Genomic DNA, 25,298 nt, shown 5'->3' with positions numbered 1-25,298 from the left:
TGTAAGTAGTGGAATGTGTATGCACATTCAGCATTTACAACCGAATATTAGTGTGACAGTCATCATTTTACAGTGCGCAGTCAACCGTTGGTGGTTATGTCAGACAAAACAAGCTTTATGTCTCCACTAACCTTCATTTTCTTTCGTGCCTTTTTCAATGTTAAGAACAGTGTTGTCTATAAATAACAATCTGACGTGCGAGTTCTTGTGCAACATGCAAAACATTCTTGCAACCCCCGGAATATTGATAAACATTATTGTATGTTACAATATGGGACTTGTAATTCATGAAACGTAAAATTACCATCACAACTCAAAAAGTATGGTAATTAAATAAACAATTTAACTGCTACTAATTACCCACCTATCGTATGCCAGGAAATGTTGAAACCGCGGCTCGTGTTGTAATATTCGTAGCTGTCTGATACTAATCGAACAGTCACTATGTTGTTAAAAGCTGTGAAATTTTTTGGACTTGTTGTTCCGCATAACTTCCTTCCTGTGTACTTAAGGTAAACAAATAAATTGTCGCGAGTAATTTCGCTTTTGATGGCGATTTATAAGGCTGCATTATATGAATTTATTGCATTTCATTAAACGTACTAGAACTTTTGTCCTAGTTTTTAATTGGTATATATGGTTTTTAAAAAGCTTGTTCATGATTAGGCTGTTATTAAACATAAATCTGCTTAAATGTTTACCGATCATAACACATATTATTTTGGTTGTTTTATAGTATTGGGAAAATTTTGGCACAAACGAACAGATTATCTGATTAACAATATTAAATAAAGCAATTACCTGTTCTTCGCCGTCCAAAACTTGCATGTAGTCATACCCGCAGTGAATATTAACATCGTTAAACGAAATGACAGAGACCTGTGAAACAACAAATAGCATTCTTGGTCTTATTACCATAGGCGCTGATGGTATGATGGCCTTTTAGAGCACTGTGGCGGACCCTGCGCGTCAAAGCACAGTATGAATTCGTTCTAAAGGCAAAACAATCATTACAGTAATACGTAAAGTACCTATAAAGGTAAAGATGAACCATTTTTACTTCATAGAGGCATGTCCACTCTTTTGAGGAACATTCTGTTCATACTGTGATGCCCGAAATGATTGCAAAACTGTCATACATGTTGGTTTTTTCGAAACTGCACATACTTATACCAAATATACCCAAAACGAGCGGTAGACGATCAGTGTTAGTTTAATCTTTTATTTGAAGAAATATTAATTTAGCTCACTTAGAAGGTACCAAGAACGTTGTTAGTTACTATTCTGCGTATATCGCAATACAACAAGTGTCATCAATCTATACTATAAGGCCCAACCGGCCATTAAATGTACCCAGATTTGCGTGTGAAACACTGAAAATGTATTAGCGCTTGCCAAAGTCCTTTAAACTGTATTTACATTTGTTTTCCACGGGTGCACTTATTGTTTATGCTCGCGGTCTGAGCCAAACACATATATTATTAACCACTAAAAGCGTTAGAGTTGACCACTTTAAGCTATTTTACTCAAGTTATATTACAAAAGGTGGGGTAATTTGACAAGCTTCGCAGCATTGCCACAACAAAAGTAAAATAATAATGCTAACAATTGCCCTTTCCGTTATTACTAAAGGAGCATTGGTCGGTAGAAGATACTCTTATACATAAACCCTCCATATTTACAAGTCAAAACATGTGACATCAAATAAACTTTGGATATGACGCAGGCCTTTCTTTTATTGCTTTGCGTCCTATGCAGCCCTTATGTGTAGCTGCGCAGCTGTGCAGCTGTGCAGCCCTTATGTGTTATTCTCAGGTTTCCGGGACTGCCAAGCAAAAAGTCTTGTAAATCTTGAATTAAAATATTTGGCACATATCACAATAATAAAAGTAAACCTTATCGCTGGGAACCTCAATTCTCCATTCACATTGAAGACCACGAGGATAAATTTCCGGGTACAATGGGGATGTGATGAAACCACTGGTGGAGTTTATGACAAATGGTTCATCGCAATGAATGTCTAATAACAAACAATAAATTTAAGATCACACGCTAAGCAGTTGCAGTAGCGGTCAGCCTCACGATTAGATTTAACTTAGCGCAATGGAGTTTCATCTACTTTCAGTTACTTTGAACACATAATAAAACTTACCAGTCGTTTGTTTAATCGCTGGAACATGTGTCTGACTCAATGGTAATACCATAAACCAAGCAAAACATATCACGGCATGAAACATTTTGCCTCAATGCAGTATTGGAAACCAAATCGGTCAAATAACAGAACAGATCGCCAGCCAAGTAATGTCTTGAAAGGACAAAGTCGTCGTATTTGTAACGAAAAATTACAATAGCGAAAAATTAAAAAGCGCAAACGTTATGTTTAGGTAACTTTCCGTCCCATGTTTAACTAAAATTGTATGCGAGGTTAAGTACAAAGAATATTTACTTTCAGGACTTTCCCTTAACGCTGTTGATTTTTGCCTTGCTTTTGTGAGTCAAAGAAAGAAACGTTTGCTTCACGTTTTACTTTCACTTTACTTTGGTTAAGCTGTCAATCTCGCCGTGGTTTCAGTATAAAGCCATGGGAAGAGAACAAACTACAAACAAAGTCAAAACATGAAAAATGTCGAGGTTTATGGCCTACGTTCATTTTAGGATTATTGCACCCTAATAAACTAAACACAATCAGTTTCTTAACAAATCTATTAAACTGCAAGTCTAAGTGTTGCTGACCTCTGATTTCGGCATTAGAAATGACATTTAACAACATTATTAGACAAAAGCAAGTGAAACGTATGACAGCCATACAGGGCATATGACAGCAAACAAGGCACATGGCCCATGACCGAATTCAAACATGCTGTCATCCTAAGGGTACGTTTACCACTGTTGTAAAAGCAATAATACTGCGGTATTTTTTGATATAGTATAGCTATTAGGTTTCTTTATTAGATTGACAAAGATTGTGGCTTGTGTCAATAAACTTGGTGAATTTTGCGTAAAACTAAAATTTACCCAATTCAAAATTCTCATGAAATAGAATAAATCATTGTTTATTGATGGGCCTAAACGGGACGAGTAGACTGGATGCATGTCATAAACCCACATGATAAAAAAAAATGTAAACAGCCTATGGCAGAACGCTTGTTTCTGCTTGATATTGTGGGTAACGATTGATTTAATTAGTATCAATATTGTTTGGTTACCGCGGCTTCCAACTTAGCCAAGTCTTTTAAGGACCCAGTCGCTCAAATATTTGACCGTAATTCAACGCCGTTAAATGGTGAAGGCAAAATAAAAAGGTCCAAACGTGATGAAACTCGTTTTCTCGGTAATATTTAGCCACATATTTACTTGAAAAGTTAAATGCGTTTCACTACAATGGCTATTGTGTTTTTGAGGTTTGTGGAATTTCCCTTGACGGGTGTCGTAATTTGCTCTGCTTAGTGCGTCGGAATATCAAAGAGGAAATATTTACTTTGCGTTTAAGCTTCGTCAGGGTCTTGTTTGAAGAAAAACCAAACGTCTCTAATCATTCTACCTGTGCTTTTTGGAGACAAAATGTAAATAATATAAGTTGGCGCAAATTCTTGGAACAGCAGTATTGTAAAGTGTATTAATATTTAGTCGATAAATTGACGTGTGGTTCTTAACCTAGATTTGATTGAACTCCACAGGTTTGCCAACGCCCAAACAGGGGTTCGACGAAGGTCCTTCCAAGTACTAATGTGCAGCAAACGTTTTTCGACACCTGACCTTTCGTAATTCTGCACTGTTGTCGAACATAAAGTCATTAACTTGATTAAGTGCCTAATTAGTTTGATTTTTTTGTACAATTACCGTTTTACTGCCCAGTGGCTAGCGACATATGCTAATATGAGACGCTATATCTTTTTTTCTGAATTCGCGCCCTGTAAGCTTATTTGTCGTCAGTTAACAAATGGCCTGAGAGCTATGTTTGAGTTATAATTGTGACTCTATTTGCAAAATATTTTAAAAATGCTGGTCTTTTATTAGCTTGTATATATTAGTAGGGTTTGACAAAAGCGTGAAAATTTCGTGGAAGTTCGGGGTGATAAAAACGTTAAGAACCACAGGGTTAAACAAATACTTGGATACGGTTATGACCTCTTTTGCCAGAAACATCAAGCCGAGTTTGTTTTGGCTAAAAATAACAATTGTTATTAAGTCTTGTTATTAAGTGTTTGTTAGTTATTATTATGAACTTTAGGTCGAGTCCAATCTCATCATCGACCCAAAAGCACAGTTGGAGATGCAAGTCAAACTATAGTCTGCAATACGCACATGTGTTTTCACACAACGTTTTGAACACTAAAGGCACTCAGTCTTTATTCTAGCTTAGCTGGTAGGTTTAAAAGTCTGTTTTTTCATTCTTTTGTTGAGATCGATAACATACAAGTTGCCTAGTGAAAAAACTAGTTTTTAGCGAACAGTGTTGCATCAAATTGAGGTCTACTCCTTTTTTATAGTACACGACTGCGACCGCATAGACTTGGATAAAGTATAAAACCGACAGTGTACTTGCAAGGATGTTGACCTCATTAAGTTTGCTTAAGAAGCGCCAAGACAACTTATAACTTCATGTAATTTGCATAAAAGGCACCGGACGATTTTAACATTGGAAATTAGCCAAAAACTGAGACATATGCCCTACAAAATCCTGTAAAGATTAGCGAATCAAAGTGTCGCATCTTGCGTTAAAATAGTTAATGGCGAACGAAATCGCTTTGGGGAGCTGTCCCACGAGAGCGCGCCACAGCAACCGATGTCGCAAATCATAAGAAAAACACAGCAGTCACAATAAAGCAACTAATTTTGATTACAAACTTACCGACTGCTTGACATTTCCACCTTAAGTGCTGGACTTCAGCCTTTCAGCGTCTGCGAAATATAAAAAAAACATCAGTGAGTGCGTAGTTCTACGGCAACAGCATGATAGTCAGAAAAACTACACCACAACTAAACCTCTCCTATTTTTTGCAGCTGTTAAAAATTTAGCAAAATATAACAAACACTTACCATCCTATTTAGCTGGAAATTCTGCACCCTGTTTCTGTAAGTGTAAGGCATCGATGTCCTGGAAAAAATTATCAAACGCGAGTATAAAGTGTTATTACAGTTACTGATACATGCAGAGCTTGTAAGAAACCAAATCATGACAACTGGTCTTAACTATAGAATTCAACTCAAACCTAACGCATTTCTGCAACGAGAAGACCTGAAGCAAAATGGCCACCGTCAAAAGTCTTAATTGGGAATTTTAGCAGCCAATCAAAATCGCTGCCTCAAGCCTGTGATTGTTTGACGTCACCTAAAGCCAGACTCGTATGTTGCGTTTAAAAGAAGTTTTTTGATTGAGCTTGCCTGCAACGCGAGAACAAACATGGTATGGATGTTTGCTGTATAACGTATGCCACAATATGCATGGTAATCGAATTTAAAACCAGAATTTGGGAAAGTTTTTTAGTTTTGTTCACAATTGCATTTTGTTTTTTATAAATGGGTTATGTTACATGTAAATCAATGGTTCATCTTATGGATGCGCGCAAACAAATTGAGGCAGGTGTATGCGCTTGTGGATTTAGCCATAACCCCATTACCAATCAGTCATTGCATGTTTAGTAAAATTACGCAAAGACATTCAGTAAAAACAATGAAAGTAATTTTATCATCAAACATTTAGTGCAGGCATGAAACGACGCCAACCTATTTCTCGCACATTTCAGGCCTTTGTTGAAGTTTCTAATACCGACAAACTAGTAATACCTCTGACCTAAACAACAACTTCACTTAATTGCGTCAGCCTAAATAGCGGCATGTGTTCCTAGAATTAGTATGTCTGTACCAATCTATAATATATGTGTATTGACAACGCGATCTCATGTTTGCGTAGAACGCTCGTACAATTTTGCTGTCGATAAACGTGATTTTTTTTCTCTGTTGCTGAATTACGGGAATTCACTTGCGTCAACCTTTTTCCTGTCAAAGTAGGCTCATACAATAGTCAAACACAATATAGTGATTCGTAAGAACAGATGAAACAAATAAAATATAGCGACAGATTTAGTTGCTTTTCACACTGAATTTTCGTAAGAACAGAGTTATTCGACAGCAGTGGCTTTCGTTTTTACTATGACAGTATTTCCGTTTGCAGGGGTTGATTTTTAAATGTTCAAGTATTTTGGACGCCGATAAGAGAACTTGAAAAGAACTACTCTTATAATACATTAACACTTTCTTATAATACGCAAACATAACATCAAAAGTATTAGAAAGATCTTGACTAACAAGCGACTAATTTTAGTTTTATAATCGTAGTGATTTTTACTTCACAAAACGCAGATAAAAATTAAACAATCAATACTCGAAAAATGAAAACTAAATATCAAAACTAAATATTATTTACATTAAAATTAAATATTGTTTACATCAAAACTAAACATTGATTAAGTATAACGAGCAAATACGATGCAAAAATTGCTAGAGTTACTTAAATTCGACGTAGCTACAAGTCGTCAAGGAAAACAAAGCTAAGAATAGAAATAAATTTTATTCAAAATTATCTGTAAGTTAATCACAACACAGACATGACAGGGCATTTATATCCCGCCATTTTAGAATAATTAAAGTTTTTACATGTTTAAGGACTAACTTAGAAATAGAAACACAATGATTAAGCAATTTCTCATGGCAAAGCAAACAACACTACTGCTACAAATAAGTAGCCTAATATCACTGGGCATTTGATGCCTGCTAGTTTTTCAGTCGAAGATGTTGTTGGAGCTGTAATGTCGTAAAACAGACGTGATTATAATCAGCTAATCTTACTTGCACATACAATTTACACATTCAATAAGGGTAAATTACTTCTTAATGCATATTATTTTTGTATGTATTGGTTGTCACAAGTATGATGTTAAGTTTATTGGCTTTTGTGTGTTTAAGGTTATAAACAATAAATGTGCTAAATACCTTTGGTGTGGTGTTTTATTGCAAATATGAGTTTAAACAATTGGTTGTCAAATCAATTTGTCAAAAGAGATAATTTATGTGACAGCTTTAACATAACAATTTCGTAACAAGGCCCAAAAACGCTACATATATATCCAAGGGGAGACCTAATTCTTTTTAGAACGGTTTTAGAAGTTCTTGGTCTAGGTCCAAATAAAAAGGCTACGGGTCTTGGGTATGTATGAATTTTTCATTTAGACATTGTACCTTTTTTGAACCAGAGTAACAACGGCCGTAGGAATACAAAACGGTTTAGTTGATCATTTTCTAAAAGTCGCATGGTTAACTAATTTGAAAAACCCTCATTTATCAGCCCTACTCTACATAATGCAGTCAATAAGTTCAGGTTTTGAACCAAAGATTAGTTTTTTTACAGAATATTTATAACGAGCATAATAACTCACGATTAGTGCTGCTGGTAGTTGAAACGCTGGTGGTTGACACTGTTGTAGTATCGCTGATCGCTAAAAACATTATATTTGTTTGACAAGCAAAGCAATCAATAGTTATATTTGTAGCTTTCAAAGCGCATCAACATGTTTTTCTCGCTATATACATACTTTAAAGCTATTAAACAGGCAGGGAATTTGGTTAGAAATGCTTTATATACATTTCTATCGGTGAAATGAGTTGTGGCTGGTAGTAATAAACAAACATAAACAGAATTTTTTTTCCTATTAGGAGTTGGTCGATTGTTTGAGATTGCAAGTTTTAAGTTTAACGAGTGTCTCTTATAGCAACTTGCGCACGGCTGGGTAATAACATAGGAATGCAAAATGGCTTACGTTACTCGTCTCCACAAGTCATGGTTGTCAGAATTCAAAACAACTTAAAATCTTGCTTACCTTGATCAATCCACTCAACGTATTCAGATGTTCTTGTGAAAACAGTTGCCGTATCATTAACTGTGTTGCAGAGCGGTTGGCCAAACGACGTAATTCCCATCAAGTACCACCTTTCATTTATATAACAAGCCAAAGGCCCACCGGAGTCACCCTGTCAAAGTAGACATACGAAAATCAAATAAATGTTATGATTAGACAGGTGTACAGCCAATTTTGAATGAAATCGTCAGTGACTATGTTTGGTGGTGATGCAGTTTTTTTAATTTTACACTAATAAACTGTTCCAATACTGAATGATCCGACCTTCCGAGTGCCAGATAAGCTATAACTGGAAAACTTACATTACACGCCGACCTGCCGCTGCTTCCCGCACACAAATGCGTATCTTCAATGTTCGAGTGTTGAAGGCCACAAATGGTATTGTATATGACATTCAGTTGTACTTCTTGTAAAACATTGGCGGCCCTTCCTTCAGGAGCTTTGCAACAGGTGCACTTGTTTAGTGTAATAATTTATATAAGCTTAAGTTTTGTAAATCGTAGAGTGTTAGCACTTAACCAGTGATCACCAGCACTAGGTGGTGTCCTATATCAAAATAGTGTCATTCCAAGAAAAGGGTTTGCAAGTTTGGGGAAGCAACTTGTTTTATCTGATAAGCAACGAATTGACGAAACCAACCTATAAGGCCCCAACCGGTTGCAAAACATGTAGAGGTGCTTGTAACAATAACTGAATTATCTTCAGACAAACATATTGGGCTGACAGTTGATGTAAACGACAGTGGAGATTGGAGTTCGAGTACCGCAATGTCATTACTCAGTAGAATGCTGTAGATTTGCAAGCCATAATAGTAAATCAAGCAAAAATTGTTTTGTTTGTTTAAATTTTTGGAGACATACCTGTCGTAGTTAGAATGGTATTTAACTGTTACTGCATATACAATGTGGATTCCCGTTGTGTCTCCAACGTTGTGCAAACCAGCTTGGACTTCCACTCTTTGTATTGTGAATCTAAGAAGATTTAACTAACATTTTGCACTTAAATTTTCAAAAGGATTTTAAAAGGAAAAAGTAACAAATGATGTAAGATGTTAATTAAAAAACAACAATTAAGGAAATTGTTTTTCTGCCAAAAAGTTAACAAGGTCTAAATCAATGTTATTTTACTGAACCTTACGAAATTGTGCGCCTGAAATTGCATTTCGTACACTTACGGTTCGTTAAGCACGCAGTGCGCAGCTGTCACAATCCAGTTCTCGTTTATAATAGAGCCGCCACAAAGACCTGTTCCACCGATCCCGAAGTCCAGAATCAAACGAACTTGCCAGGGCCAAGAGCCAGGCGTTGCTTCGCTGCCGCCAATAATGCGTGCATCCTTTATTTAAAAATCGAAAAGGATTCTAACATATTCAACAGGTAAGATTTTCAAAGAGTCATTCGACATTGCAAAATAAAAGTCAATTTTGATTGTCTTGTCTTACAAATTATTTCTTTTGCACTCACTTGTTTAAATGTTCTTACAAAATCAGTTTGTGAAATACCCGAAAACTCACTTTTGATTTTGAAAGTGGAGAAATTGCCGGTTGTCCACAATTCAACTGTTGAAAAGTGACACCTGTGCCAATCAAAAAAAGTTAAGTTACAGTGCAATCTTTCCCAATGTATGCCACATTTGGTGTACGTTGAGAATTAACTATTTCAATTTCATTTTTTTAAATCGTATTTTAATTTATAACAAGCACTACGTGGTCGTGTAACGAAGACTAGGACAATAATAAACTTTTACGTCACAAAGCAAAACCGGATTGTTTTACACATTTTTGTAGTTAATTTTACTTCACCGTCGTTTGATTACCGCAGAGTTGTTGACTGTAGTGTATAAAGTCGGTTTTAATTTGAAAAGGTGAATGATAGACAAAAAACAGCATAGGTATGAGATATCAAAACAAAGCTCACGTTCGATGCTTTTATCCAGTGAAACATTGGTGGTTGAAATAATTGAATTTTCACCGATCGCTACAAAAGAGAAATACATTTGTCACGTCCTATTTTTTTACACATCTTGTCTATACTTTTAGAAGTTTATCAATGCATGTTATATGTTAATTTTATCAAATATATTTTAAACATATGAACCATTCGATTGTCGGTGCATCTGGTCTGCCTATCAGTAAGATACAGAATGGGAATATGGCAAAATGTTGTCGAAACACATAACAGCGTTCGTGATTTAGAGTTATACAAACTACAATCTGGGGCCACTGAGGTCCAAATACACCCTGCTGCGCTGTTTGGTGATGTAACCTGCGGTTGATGCTGTCGTAACAAATTCCACTACAAAGTTAAAACATGATCGAAATTGTACTAAAAACCAGCAAGTTTTTTTCATTAACAGATTAGAAAAGATAGAAAGACCTAAATATCTTTGAGAATTGTAAACAAAAAACAAGTGCTGTTATTTGAATAATATTCTTGTGGTCATATATAACTAAAACATACTTACCGCAAACACTGTGAATACAAATCAGGCCTAATATTAGACAGTACATTTTCATTTATCGTTAAACGTCCTCTTATCTGTGACAGAAACCCTGAAAAGTGAACGAATAAAAAGTCTATCCCCTGCTGTTGTGTACGAGGTTAGTTGTGCAATACATAGGACGAGATTGGGCAATGATGTCGCAAGGTGTAAATAGCTTTGACCGAACAATGCAGAAGTAATTCAATGCTAGAAACATGAAACCCGTGTCTCGCTGAATAGTATTGTTCTATGAATAGAAAACACTTTGGCGAAAATTCAACAACTCTGTTGCGCAATATGTGACGCCACGCATTGATTCGCTAAAGCATACAATTAATTAACTGCCGAAACAAATCTCAATCAAGTTTTTTAGACTCGCAAAAAAAGGTTTCGCGTTTACTGTAAAGTTGGACAAACGTAAGGCCCCAGGATTGTTATTTTGTATCTTTTGGACTATTGGTGTAAGTTTTTGCATTTAGAGCATAAAGACAAGTCACAAATATTGACATATTGGGAGCATGAACTCAAGGCAAGAATAGTTGGTGCAAACATTCAAAATGTAAAGATGATTTTATGCATATCTGATACTACAGTACTTCTGCGAGAGTGGAAATTACTTGGAATCAAATTTGCAGTTGTTTGACGATTGACAATGGATTGATAACTTTATCTCAATTGGCATTTACAAACTTCATACCGCTATCGAATTTACTGATATAAATGACCTGAAATTTACACAACCAAACATTTAACCTGTTGAGAGTGACCCCACCAGACTTAACAGGAACATCTGCTTCAAAACCACCCTTTGGGGCCTCAAGTGAAAAGTAACCTTGTTATTTCTGTACATGCCTCTTGACGATGTGTATCTTTTTCTGGTGACCTTGGACTTTTGTTCTTAGTTACTGGATCTATTATCCAAATTAACTGAAGTACAAAAGTGTTGCTAAGAATGTAAGAAGCAAGTATAACAGCAGAATGAAATGATTCTTACTTCATTAATTCAAAGTTGTGTCCATAGCCTGTTACAGTCCACTTGAAGCCTTGAAACAAGTAAAGTAACATTTAAACATCAAAACGTATCTGCACAACAGAGCTCTTCTAAATATTGCTTCAGGATTTTTTTACCGACGCTATGAGATTATTTGCGTTTGATATGTCTTTCATGTTAGTTTTGCAAGTTTACATTGCTTAGCAAAAATCTAATAGGCACATTAATCAAGATTTGTTCAAACCAGGAAATCACCTAAAATTCACTTAAAGAAAACATTTCCACAATTTGCTTGTGAAACCGATTAACATGCTTATTGCCATAAGTTACACAGCAAACATCCATACAATATTTACTATAAACGTAACAAACGAGTCTGGCATTCAGCTAACGTCAAACAATCACATGCTTAAGGCAGCGCTATTGATTAGCTGCTGAAGTGCCTTGTCTCCAAACGAGACTTTTGACAGTCGCCATTTTGCTTCAGGTCTTTTTGGGCGGATGTAACGTTTCGAGTATAACGCGCAAAATGTTATGCTAATTTTCTGTAAAAAATTAAGGGTGGGCGTTATAGACGCGAATTGTAGTGGAAATGTGCTATTGCCACTGTGGTTCTATCGAATACGGGTGCATGCGCTCGTGCGACCGCTCAGCGTGCGTTGGATTTTCCCGCTTTGTTGAGAAAAAATGTAAACATATTTTGATTATATTAAGCCCTACAAAAAAAATAGGAAGTTATCTATGCAAAAAAGCTAGGGAAAGGGGCTTTTAAATCCCTAGATTTTCAGTGCGACTTATGTGCGAGTCAACTCTAAATTAAACTTTTTTAACACAAAACTAATAGTGCGACCTATACGGTGGCGCGACCTATCGGCGAGTATATACGGTATCCACTTTTAAATTGGGCTTACCTCTTTCCATGGTGTTGCAACCCCCTAAACCGTGATTTTTCATTTGTCTTTATTTTACTCTAAGTCTAATAAGTTTGTTAATATCGATCAATGCCTTGATGTGCATCTGTGCTTAATTGGAGTCAATCCTCTTGCTGATCTGATCAGTTCTATAAATGAAATCAAGGGCACTTGTGTAGGCTCAATAGAAACAACCACCAAAAGAATTAATTGTCAAGTGACTATTTTCCGTACTCTGTAATTGACTATTTCTCACATTTCGATACTGAGGTTTATCGTGAGTACGGTTTGTTGTGTACTCCACACTAGTGGTCCATGACCATGATGACTTTTTGGGTGGTCCACGGAATTTGGTGATGAACTATAGATGATTACACATGATACATTGAAAGAGGATCAAAATGTTAGTTGTTAATCTCTAGAGCAGGGGTGGGCAAACTACGGCCCGCGGGCCGCATGCGGCCCGGCAAAGGAGTTCATGCGGCCCGCCAAATGTTAGTACATTTTAAAGAGAATGTTAGTAATGTTGAATAGTATTATGAGCACAGCCGCAGAGTTTTAACAAAAAAGGGGGTGCGAATTGCCGATACTTTTACCATGTGCAGTATCTGTACCCGTACCATACTTACTTAGGAACTAAACACAGATACTTTTTACGTGCTTTAGTCTGTTGTTTCTGCCACGTTATTTTGCAAATCGTCACTTGACACAATTTCTTCGTTCGATAAAGGTAAATAAAAGTAAAAGCGAGTCACGTTTTTAATCACAGCCCACTTTGCACTGTTGACGCCAAAACTTTGTTCACATTGGATCAAGTTTCGGTCGTTGCAAATACTTTGCACGGACATTAAACACGGCTTTAGAATCGTTAACACAGACCAGCACAACACCTAAAAATGGATACTAAAAGCGGCTCGCTTTGTTTAATGTTGGCGCAAGAATTTGTTGACAAAAAGACGTGGTGTAGCCTATGTTGCAACAAATGCTTGTTTATTTTGAAACAATTGCAATTGTGGCTTATCAGTTGTGTCACGTCTCCTTTTTCTTGTGTCGCTTGTTGCCACTCGCTAGTCGTGGTTTGCCTCTGTGCTTCGCAGTTGTTTAATTTGTAGAGATATGATTTTAGGTGTTTAAACTATTTTATTTTTACCACTTCCTATCGACAGTCCACCACATGTTTGCTTTTTTTGCAGAAACTGACGATGCCTGTTTATTAAGGCGAAATGTATATTTCTGTTATATATAAAAAAAGATTTATGCTTTTTATCTGTTTTTTTTTGAAACGGTCTAATATTCTACTCTACATAGTATTGTTATTCAAGCCCAGTGCCGATCACTGCGTTTTACCTCACAACACCTACGTATAGGTATAGTTTACCAGTCAATCTTTTACTATTCGGGAAACTGAACCATTAATTAACACTGGACAAAAGAAACTGATGATGGCATTAACATTGGTCAAACCTTCTTTTCCTTTTAAAATTTCAAACATTTGCCTCAAACTGAAATGAACTATTAATTTATTTCGCTGCCTTGATGCTTTGACTGAAAACAACGTCATAAGGCAAAACGGCTCCGGCCAGAAGGCTTTTCGGGAACAAGGCACTTTAGCAGCCAAACTAAGCCTTAGCTTAAGCGCAAGTGATTATTATTTAACGTCACTTAAATGGCTCGATTTTTACGTCTAAAGCAAGTTTATCACTTTAGTCAATTTATACAAAGGTGGTTGTTTCCAGTTATAACTTATAGGGTTTGGTTTTTGAAACTTGTTGTCGCAATGTCATTGAGCATTATTTACATGTGCCACACTACTACATGTTTTTTGTCCTCTCGTTTCAGTAGCTCTACCCTATGATACGATAACCTCAAAATATTGACCAATTTTAGTCTTTATAAACTTTATGATGGATACAAATACAAAAAAGTAGAACTTAACATGAAAATATTATTTAACAGACAGAACCGATTCATACTTTCGTTTTTTAAATTCTAAGCTTTTATGACACCTTTTATACCATATTTTGCTGAGAAACTATACCAAATCGAGTAAAGCCTCGAACATAACTTCTTTTCAAGTCTTAATTAAATGAATTATTTTATTTGTCCATCAACTCTCTACAAAACAAATTTTGTTACAAATATTTTGATAATATAAAAAAAAGGTGCAAATTATCACTCTCACATAATACGCAAAAATAACACAAAATGACAAAAGTATTAGAAATAGCTGGACTAACAAGCGACTCATTTTAGTTTTATAATCGTACTAAATTTTACTTCACAAAATCCCAATAAACAGTAAACCATCAATGCTCGAAAAATGGATGAATATTGACATCAACACTAAATATTATTTACATCAAATCTAACTATTCATTAAGTGCAACGAGCAAATACAATGCTAAAATTGCGAGAGTTACTTAAATTCGACGTAGCTACAAGTCGTCAAGGAAAATAAAGCTAAAAATAGAAATAAATTTTATTCAAAATTATCTGCAAATTAATCACAACGCTGACATGACTGGGCATTTATATCCCGACATTTTGAAATAATAAGACTTAACATGTTTGAAGACTAATTTAGAAATAGGAACACAATGGATAAGCAATTTCTCATGACTAAACAAACAACACTACTGCTACAAATAAGTAGCCTAATATTATTGGACATTTGATGCCTGCTAGTTTTCCAGTCGAAGATGTTGTTGAAATTGTAATTCCAGGAGATGAAGATGTTGTTGGAGCTGTAATGTCGTAAAAAAGACGTGATTATAATCAGCTAATCTTACTTGCACATATACGTACAATAAAGGTAAATTACTTCTGAAGGCGTCAAGTATTGGTTGTCACAAGCATTGATGTTAAGTTTACTTATCTTTGTGTGTTTAGGGTTACAGTTCAAAACAATCAATGCGCTAAATAGGTTTGGTGTGGTATTTGATGGCACAAAATATGAGTTTAAATAATTGGTTTTTAAATCAATTTGTCAAAAGATATTATTTATGTCGGTGGTCGGCAACTGCCGGTCTGAGAGAATCGAGTTCGTTATCGCGCCGTACAATTTTTCAGGGTAAATACTACAAACATTTTGCCTATGGTATGATAGACTAATTTAAGCGTTTGTATTGCTAAATACTGTTTTTTTAGGTCCGCGATAAAATTTTACTTTCAAAAACGGTCCGCAGAGCAAAAAAAGGTTGTCGACCCCTGATTTATGCGACAGCTCTCACATAATATTTTCGTAACAAGGCCAATGCAGAAGGTGAGACCTAATTCTGGGGTTTTAAGAGGTACTTGTTCTAGGTGTACATAAAAGGACTAGGGTCTTAGGAATGTGTGAGTTTATTATTCAGACAGTGTACCTTTTTTGTACCAGAGTAACAAAAGCCGTAGGAATACAAAACGGTTTAGGTGATCAATATCTGAAACTCGCATGATTAACTAATTAGAAAAATCCTCATTTTTCAGCCCTACTCTGCATAACCCAGTCATTATGTTCAGGTTTTTGATTCCAGAATATTTATAACGAACATAATAACTCACGGTTGGTGCTGCTGGTACTGGTCGTTGACGTTGTTGTAGTATCGCCGATCGCTAAAAACATTAAATTTGTTTGACAAGCAAAGCAACCAATGGTTATATTTGTAGCTTTCAAAGCGTATCGACATTTCTTTCTAGACGTAGACATACTTAAGAGATGTTAAATAGGCAGGAAATTGGTTAAAAGTGCTTTATATGAGTTCTAACTGCGAAATGGAATGTGGCTCATAGTAATAAACAAAGATAAAAAGAAACATTTGTCATCTTTCTAAATTAGGAGTGGATGAGTATTTGAGATTGTAAACTTAAAAATTTAACGAGTGTTTCATATAGGAACTTGCGCACGGCTGGGTAATAACAGTAGGAAAGCAAATGTTTTACGAGAATCGTTTCCACAAGTCATACTTGTCAGAATTCCACACAACTTAAAATCTTGTTTCCTTGCTTACCTTGATTAATCCATCCAACGTATTCCGATGTTCTTGTAAAGACACTTGCCGTATCACCAACTGTGTTACATAGCTCTTTGCCAAACGATGTAATTCCCATCAAGTACCACCTTTCACTTATATAACAAGCCAAAGGCCCACCGGAGTCACCCTGTCAAAGTAACCATGCAGAAATCTAATAAATGTTATCATTAGACAGATTTACAGCCAAATCTAAATGAAGCCGGGAGTAACAATATTAGTTGGTGGCACATTTTTTTAATTTACGCTAATAAATGATCCGACCTTTAGAGTGCCAGTTAAGCTATAATAGAAAAACTTACATTGCAAGTCGACCTGCCGCTGCCACCTGCACAGATGTGCGTACCGTCAATGTTTGTGTATTGAAGGCCACAAAGTGTATTAGATATGACATTTAGTTGTACTTCTTGTAGAACGTTGGCGACGCTTCCTTCAGGAACTTTGCAACAAGCACACTTGTTTTTAGTTATATTTTATACAGGTTTTGTAAAGCTTTTATTATTAGCACTTAAACGATAAGTAGGCTACTAACACTAGGTTTTGTTCCTCACATAATGGAGGGTCAAATTAAGGGGGCTTAGAAGGTCATGGGTTTGAAATAAAAGCGCCAAATGAATGAAATATTTGTAAATGCAAACCGTAATAATAAAAATATTAAGTTAGTTGTCAATAAAAACACAATCCGCTATTTTTTGATAAAACCCTTTGTTTGTACATTTTTTTGGGAGATGTGTTTTACGTTTGCAAACTGGGGGAAGCAACTTGTTTTGTCAGCCAAGTAACGAAACCAACCTGTAAGGCCCCAACCCGTTGCAAAACATGTAGAGGTGCTTGTGACAATAACTGAAGTATCTTCAGGCAGACATATTGGGCTCACGATGGATGTAAACGACAGTGGAGAATGGAGTTCCAATACGGCAATATCGTTTCTCAATAGATTGCTTCAGATTTGTAGACCATACCATTAAATCAAGCAAAAAATATGTTTCATCTTTAAAGTTTCATTAACATACCTGTCGTAGCTCGAATGGTATCCAACTGTGGCTACAAATGCAGTTTGGACTCCCGTTGTGTCTCCAACGTTGTGTAAACCAATTTGCACTTCAACGCTTTGTATTGTGTATCTAAGAAGATTTAACTTACATCTTTCACTTAAATTCAAAATGGATATTTTAAAGCAAAACGTTTTTAAACAGGCACAAAAGATGTAACATGTTAAACCATAAGTTAATAAAGCATAAATTAATGTCATTTTAACAAACCACACACACGAACTTTTATTTCCGAAATTGCATTTAGTAAACTTACGGTTCGTTCAGCACGCAGTGCGCAGCGGTCACAATCCAGTTCTCATTTAAAATAGAGCCACCGCAAAGACTTTGTCCACCGGCCCCAAAGTCTAGAATCAAACGAACTTGCCAAGGCCAAGAGCCAGGTGTTGCTTCGCTGCCGCCAATAATGCGTACACCCTTGATTGAAAAAAAAAACGAAATGGAAGCTAACATCCTCAAAAGTTAAGCTTTACAAAATAAAAGTCATTTGACATTACAAAATAAAAGTCTATTTTATTTGTCTCATTGTACAAATTATTTTTTGTATAGGACGTCGAAACGTCGATTGTTTACAATAAAACTGCTGGATGAGCAATACTTAGTCATATTTTTTTTACGTTTACTTGAAAATAAAAGTTCTCACAAAATAAGTTTGTGAAATACCCGAAAACTCACTTTTGAAATCGAAAGTGGAGAAATTGCCGGTTGTCCACAATTCAACTGTTGAAAGGTGACACCTGTGGCAAGCAATAAAGTTAAGTCACAGTGCAATCTTTCACAGTTTATACCACATTACCACATGGTGTACGTTGAGAGTTAACTATTTCAATTTATTCATTTATTTCAAATCGTATTTTAAATTTATAACAAGCAATAAGTGGTCGTCTAAAGAAGACGTGGACAATAATAAACTTTCACGTCGCAGCACCAGATTGTTTTACACATTTTTGTCAAAATTGGTAAATCTACTTCACGGTCGTTTGATTACCGCTGAGGCGTTACTTTAACTTTAGCGTACAGAGTCGGTTTATATTTGATTAGGCGAATGACAAAAAACAGCATAGGTATAAGATTTTTAAACATAGCTCACGTTCGATGCTTTTATCCAGTGAAACATTGGTGGTTGAAATAATTAGCTTGTCACTGATCGCTAGAAAAGGGAATTAAATATGTCAAAGTTTTTACACATATTGTCTAATAGTTTTAGAAGTTTATCAATGCAATTTGTATTTACTAAAGAGTTTTTAAACATCTAATTCCATTCGATTAATAATGCATTTGGTCTGCCTATCACTAAGATACAGAATTGGGAATATGGCACAATGTTGTCGAAACACAAAACATCTTTTATGATTGAGAGTCACACATACTGCAATCTTGGGCCACTGAAAGTTCAAATATACACTGCCGTGCTGCCAAGTTAAAACATGATCGAAATTGTACTAAAAGACCAAAACAATTTTATTTATATATATTTTATTTTTATATATTTAACAGATTAGAAAAGATTGAAAAATCTAAATATCTTTGAGAATTGTAAACAAAAAACAAGTGCTGTGATTTGAATAATATTCTTGTGGTCATATATAACCCAAACATACTTACCGCAAACACTGTGGATACAAATCAGGCCGAATAGCAGACAGTACATTTTCATTTATCGTTAAACGTCCTTTTATCTGTGACAGAAACCCTGAAAAGTGAACGACTAAAAAGTCCACCCTCTGCTGTTGTGTACGAGGTTGGTTGTGCAATACATATGACGAGGTTGGACAATGATGTCGCAAGGTGTAAAAAAGCTTTGAGCGAACAATACAAAAATAATTCAATGCTAGAAAAACATGAAACCCGTATCTCGCTGCATTGTTCTCTAAATAGAAAAAACATTGGTGGAAATTTCAACAATAACCTTGTTGACATTGGCGAATCGGTTTGGCAACTGATGCGCAATACGTGACGCCAGGCATTGAATTCACTGAAGCGTAAATTTAATTAACTGTCGAACCAAATCGCAATCACAATTTTCAGACTCCACAAAAAAAGGTTACGCGATTACTGTAAAGTTGGACAAACGTAAGACCCCAAGATTGTTAGTTCGTATCTTTTGGACTATTAGTGAAAGTTTCTGCATTGGGAGCATAAAGACAAGTCAAAATATTGGGAGCGTTAACACAAGCCAAGAATAGTAGCTGGTGCAAACATTCAAAATGTGTAGATGATTTTATGCATATCTAATACTACAGCATTTTTGCAAGAGTGGAAATTACTTAGAATCTAATTTGAATTTGTTTGAAGATGGACAATGGATCAATAACTTTATCCCAATTGGCATTTACAAACTTCAGACGCTATCGAATCTACTGACATAAGTGACCTGAAATTTACACAACCACACGACCAACCTGTTGAGAGTGACCCTACCAGACTAAACAGAAACATCTGGCTTAAAACCACCCTTTGTGGCGCTCAAGTGAAAAGTACCTACCTTGTTACATCTGTCCATACGTATGGATGATATGTAACTTTTTGTGATGACCATGGGGACTTGTCCGTGGTTACTGGAACTATTATCCAAATTAACTGAAGTACAAAAGTATTGTTAAGAATGTAATAAGCAAGCATAACAGCAGAATGAAATAACCCTTACTTCATTAATCCAAACTTGTGTCCACAGCTTGTGACTCAACACTTAAATTAAAACCTTTAAACAAGTTAAAGAAAATTTAAACATCAAATAGCATCTGATATTTTAACCGATGCTATTATTTTAATGCGTTTGATATGTCTTCCATCTATGTGTTGCAAGTTTACATTTATCAACAAAACTCTGAAAGGCACATTAATCAAGATTGGTTCTAACCAGGAAATCACCTAAAAGTTATTCAGATAAAACATTTCTACTATTTCTTGTGGAACCGATTAGCATCCTTCTTGTCATAAATTGCGTCATAAGGCAAAATGGCTCCGGCCAGAAGGCTTTTTGGGAACAAGACACTGTAGCAGCCAAACCAAGCCTTTAGCTTAAGCGCAAGTGATTATTTAACGTCACTTAAATGGCTCGATTTTGCGTCTAAAGCAAGTTGGATACTTTAGTCAAATTATACAAAGGTGGTTGTTTGCAGTTATAACATATAGGGTTTGATTTGTTGTCGCAATGTCATTGAGCATTATTTGCCACACTACTACATGTTTTTTTTAAAAAAAATTATGTTGCCCCACAACTTGCTGTTTGCGCCACATACCGCAATTTCACGAATTTTTGTCCTGGGTCATTCCAAGTCGGTTCCTCTACCCTTAGATACGATAACTTCAAAATATTGACAAATTTTAGTCTTTATAAACTTTATGCTGGATACAAAAAAGGAGAACTTAACATGAAATATTATTAAACAGGCAGAACCGATTCATACTTTCGTTTTTTAAATTCTAAGCTTTTATGACACCTTTTATACCATATTTTGCTAAAAACTATACCAAATCGAGTAAACCCTTGAGCATAACTCCTTTTCAAGTCTTAATTAATTGAATTATTTTATTTGTCCATCAACACTCTACAAAACAAATTTTGTTACAAATATTTCTATAAAATAAAAAAATAATACGCAAAAATAACACCAAAAGTATTAGAAAAAGCTGGACTAACAAGCGACTAAATTTAGTTTTATAATCATACTAAATTTTACTTCACAACGCGTCAATAAACAGTAAAACCATCAATGCTCGAAAAATGGATGAATATTTACATCAACACTAAAAACTATCTACATCAAAACTAACTATTCATTAAATGCAACGAGCAAATACTATGCTAAAATTACTAGAGTTACTTAAATTCGACGTAGCTACAAGTCGTCAAGGAAAATAAAGCTAAAAATATAAATAAATTTTATGCAAAATTATCTGCAAACTAATCACAACGCAGACATGACAGCGCATTTATATCCGGCCATTTTGAAATAATAAGACTTAACATGTTTGAAGACTAATTTAGAAATAGAAACACCATGGATAAGCAATTTCTCATAGCTAAACAAACAACACTACTGCTACAAATAAGTAGCCTAATATCATTGGACATTTGGTGCCTGCTAGTTTTCCAGTCGAAGATGTTGTTGCAGCTGTGATGTCGTAAAAAATACATGATTATAATCAGCTAATCTTACTTGCACATACAATTTACACATTTAATAAGGGTACATTACTTCTAAAGGCGTCAAGTATTGGGTGTCACAGGCATTGGTGTCAAGTTTATTGGTTTTGTGTGTTTAAGGTTATAGTTCAAAACAATCAATGTGCTAAATACGTTTGGTGTGGTATTTGATGGCAAAAAATATGAGTTTAAATAATTGGTTTTCAAATCAATTTGTCAAAAGATATTATTTATGTCAGTGGTCGGCAACTGCCGGTCCGCGAGGATTGATTTCGTTACCGGGCCGTACAATTTTTCAGGGTAAATACTACAAACATTTTGCCTATGGGATGATAGACTAATTTAAGCGTTTTTATTACTAAATACTGTTTTTTGAGGACGAGTCCGCGATAAAATTTTACTTTCAAAAACGGTCCGCAGAGGAAAAAAAGGTTGTCGACCCCTGATTTATGCGACAGCTCTCACATAATATTTTCGTAAAAGGCCAATGCAGAAGGTGAGACCCAATTCTGGGGTTTTAAGAGGTTCTTGTTCTAGGTCTACATAAAATGACTAGGGCAGTGGTTCTTAACCTGGGGTTCGCGGACCCCCAAGGGGTCCGTGAGATGGTTTTAGGGGGTCCACGGAGGGAAATATGTTAAGTATCATTAACCAACAAAAGAATATTTATAAGATTCTCAACCGTTTTTACAATCCTGCATACGAGTGCACGCTGTTTATTACACCTTAATTATGCCAGGAACAATTACTTTTTGTGATTGTCTTCCCTATTGTGACATCATAACACACATTGACAATAGACTTTATAGGACAAGTGATCTGTGAAGTTATATATACCAGAAATATTACCAATTCGATGCGTTGGCCACTACAATACAGAAACGTCATTGATTTTAAAGGACTGTGAAGGTGGATTTAAATGCTTCAAAAGCATGACAGGGTATAATGCAAGAAACGTGAAACATAAAAAGACTTATGGTAAAAGGCGTTGGGGGTCCGCAGACTTACAAAATTCATAAAAGGGGTCCGTGACTACAAAAAGGTTAAGAACCACTGGACTGGGGTCTTAGGAATGTGTGAGTTTTTCACTCAGACATTGTACCTTTTTTGAACCAGAGTAACAACAGCCGTAGGAATACAAAACGGTTTAGGTGATCAATATCTCAAACTCGCATGATTAACTAATTAGAAAAATCCTCATTTTTCTGCCCTACTCTGCATAACCCAGTCATTATGTTCAGGTTTTTGATCAAAGATTAGCGTTTTACAGAATATTTATAACGAACATAATAACTCACGGTTGGTGCTGCTGGTACTGGTCGTTGACGTTGTTGTAGTATCGCCGATCGCTAAAAACATTAAATTTGTTTGACAAGCAAAGCAACCAATGGTGATATTTGTAGCTTTCAAAGCGTATCAACATTTTTTTCTAGACGTAGACATACTTAAGAGATGATAAATAGGCAGGAAATTGGGTTAGAAGTGCTTTATATGAGTTCTAACAGTGAAATGGAATGTGGCTCGTAGTAATAAACAAAGATAAAGAGAAACATTTGTCATCTTTCTACATTAGGAGGGGATGAGTATTTGAGATTGCAAACTTTTAACAAGTGTTTCATATAGGAACTTGCGCACGGCTGGGTAATAACAGTAGGAAAGCAAATGTTTTACGAGACTCGTTTCCACAAGTCATACTTGTCAGAATTCCACACAACTTAAAATCTTGTTTCCTTGCTTACCTTGATTAATCCATCCAACGTATTCCGATGTTCTTGTAAAGACACTTGCCGTATCACCAACTGTGTTACAGAGCTCTTTACCAAACGATGCAATTCCCATCAAGTACCACCGTTCACTTATATAACAAGCCAAAGGCCCACCGCCGTCACCCTGTCAAAATAACCATGCAGAAATCTAATAAATGTTATCATTAGACAGATTTACAGCCAAATCTAAATGAAGCCGGGAGTAACAATATTAGTTGATGGCACATTTTTTTTATTTACGCTAATAAATGATCCGACCTTTAGAGTGCCAGTTAAGCTATAATAGAAAAACTTACATTGCAAGTCGACCTGCCGCTGCCACCTGCACAGATGTGCGTACCGTCAATGTTTGTGTATTGAAGGCCACAAACAGTATTAGATATGACATTTAGTTGTACTTCTTGTAGAACATTGGAGAAGTTTCCTTCAGGAACTTTGCAACAAATACACTTGTTTTTAGTTATAATTTATACAGGTTTTGTAAATCGCTAATAATTACTATTATAATAAGCATGATTACTAACACTAGGTTGTGTCCCCAAATAGTATTATTCCAAACAAAGGCTCAAATTGAGGGGCTTGGAAGGCAGAAAAAACCTTAATCGGGATTCGTCCCCGGAACTGTCATGGGTTCGAACCCCGTCATAAAAAACTTAGTGCCAAATGTATGAAGTAAGTGCCAAATGCATTAAGTATTTGTAAATGCAAACCGTAATGGTAAAAATATCGGCTGTCAATAAATAAACAACGTTTTTTGGCTTACATTTTTTGTACAACCCGCTATTTTTGATAAAACCCTTTTTGTTTGTATAGTTTTTTGGGAGATGTCTTTTGCGTTTGCAAACTGGGGGAAGCAACTTGTTTTATCAGCCAAGTAACGTAACCTACCTGTACGGCCCCAACCCGTCGCAAAACATGTAGATGTGCTTGTAACAATAACTGTGTCTTCGGGTAGACATATTGGGCTCACGGTTGATGTAAACGACAGTGGAGAACGGAGTTCCAATACCGCAATGTCGTTTATGAATAAATTGCTTCAGATTTGCAAACCATAATATTAGATTTAATTAAATCAAGCAAAAAATATTTTGCATCTTTAAAGTTTCATTAACATACCTGTCGTAGTTCGAATGGTATCTAACTGTGGCTACAGATGCATTTTGAATTCCGATTGTGTCTCCAACGTTGTGTAAACCAATTTGCACTTCAACGCTTTGTATTGTGTATCTAAGAAGATTTAACTTACATCTTTCACTTAAATTCAGAATGGATATTTCAAAGCAAAACGTTTTTTAACAGGTACAAAAGATGTAACATGTTAAAACATAAGTTAATAAAGCCTGACGCAATGTTATTTTAACAAACCAGACACACGAACTTTTATTTCCGAAATTGCATTTATTAAACTTACGGTTCGTTCAGCACGCACTGCGCAGCGGTCACAATCCAGTTCTCATTTAAAATAGAGCCACCACAAAGAATTTGTCCGCCGGCCCCGAAGTCTAGAATCAAACGAACTTGCCAAGGCCAAGAGCCAGGTGTTGCTTCGCTGCCGCCAATAATGCGTACACCCTTGATTAAAAAAAAACGAAATGGAAGCTGACATACTAAAAAGTTAAGCTTTACAAAATAAAAGTCTATTTTAATTGTCTTAATTGTCTTACAAATTATTTCTTTTACGCTCACTTGATTAGAAGTTCTCACAAAATAAGAAAACTCACTTTTGATATCGAAAGTGGAGAAATTGCCGGTTGTCCACAATTCAACTGTTGAAAAGTGACACCTGCGGTAAGCACAAAAGTTAAGTTACAGTGCAATCTTTCACAGTTTATACACATTACTATTTCAATTTTTTTTTAAATCGACTTAACTAATTCAATTTCATTTCGAGTCTTAACTATTTCAATTTCTTTTTTTTTTCAAATCGTATTTTTAATTTACAACAAGCACTACGTGGTCGTGTAACGAAGTCAAGGACAATATAAAAGATTGAAAGATCTAAATATCTTTGAGAATTGTAA

The 25,298-nt window shown here is 35.6% G+C and overlaps 1 protein-coding gene and 1 long non-coding RNA gene across 2 annotated transcripts; both read right to left on the bottom strand.

Moving 5' to 3' along the window:
* Positions 1 to 80: 80 nt before the first annotated feature.
* LOC145222606 (chymotrypsinogen A-like) lies at positions 81 to 12,309 on the bottom strand. Its single transcript, XM_080088762.1, has 12 exons — positions 12,300 to 12,309; positions 9,833 to 9,892; positions 9,430 to 9,491; positions 9,091 to 9,251; positions 8,777 to 8,887; positions 8,556 to 8,704; positions 8,219 to 8,355; positions 7,878 to 8,028; positions 7,437 to 7,496; positions 1,896 to 2,020; positions 802 to 879; positions 81 to 149 (listed from the first exon to the last, which is right to left on the bottom strand). Exons 1-12 carry the CDS (start codon positions 12,307 to 12,309, stop codon positions 81 to 83), a joined length of 1,173 nt encoding a protein of 390 aa, XP_079944888.1.
* Positions 12,310 to 24,171: 11,862 nt separating this feature from the next.
* On the bottom strand, positions 24,172 to 25,060 carry LOC145222619 (uncharacterized). Its single transcript, XR_013859364.1, has 4 exons — positions 24,999 to 25,060; positions 24,689 to 24,849; positions 24,394 to 24,504; positions 24,172 to 24,311 (listed from the first exon to the last, which is right to left on the bottom strand). It is a non-coding gene; the product is annotated as an uncharacterized LOC145222619 (long non-coding RNA).
* Between the last annotated feature and the right edge of the window lie 238 nt (positions 25,061 to 25,298).

The sequence above is a fragment of the Phallusia mammillata genome, chromosome 4 (assembly GCF_965637545.1).
Source record: "Phallusia mammillata chromosome 4, kaPhaMamm4.hap1.1, whole genome shotgun sequence".
Taxonomy (NCBI): domain Eukaryota; kingdom Metazoa; phylum Chordata; class Ascidiacea; order Phlebobranchia; family Ascidiidae; genus Phallusia; species Phallusia mammillata.
The sequence above is the reverse complement of the archived record's forward strand: the minus strand, read 5'-3'. Positions and strand labels throughout refer to the sequence as shown.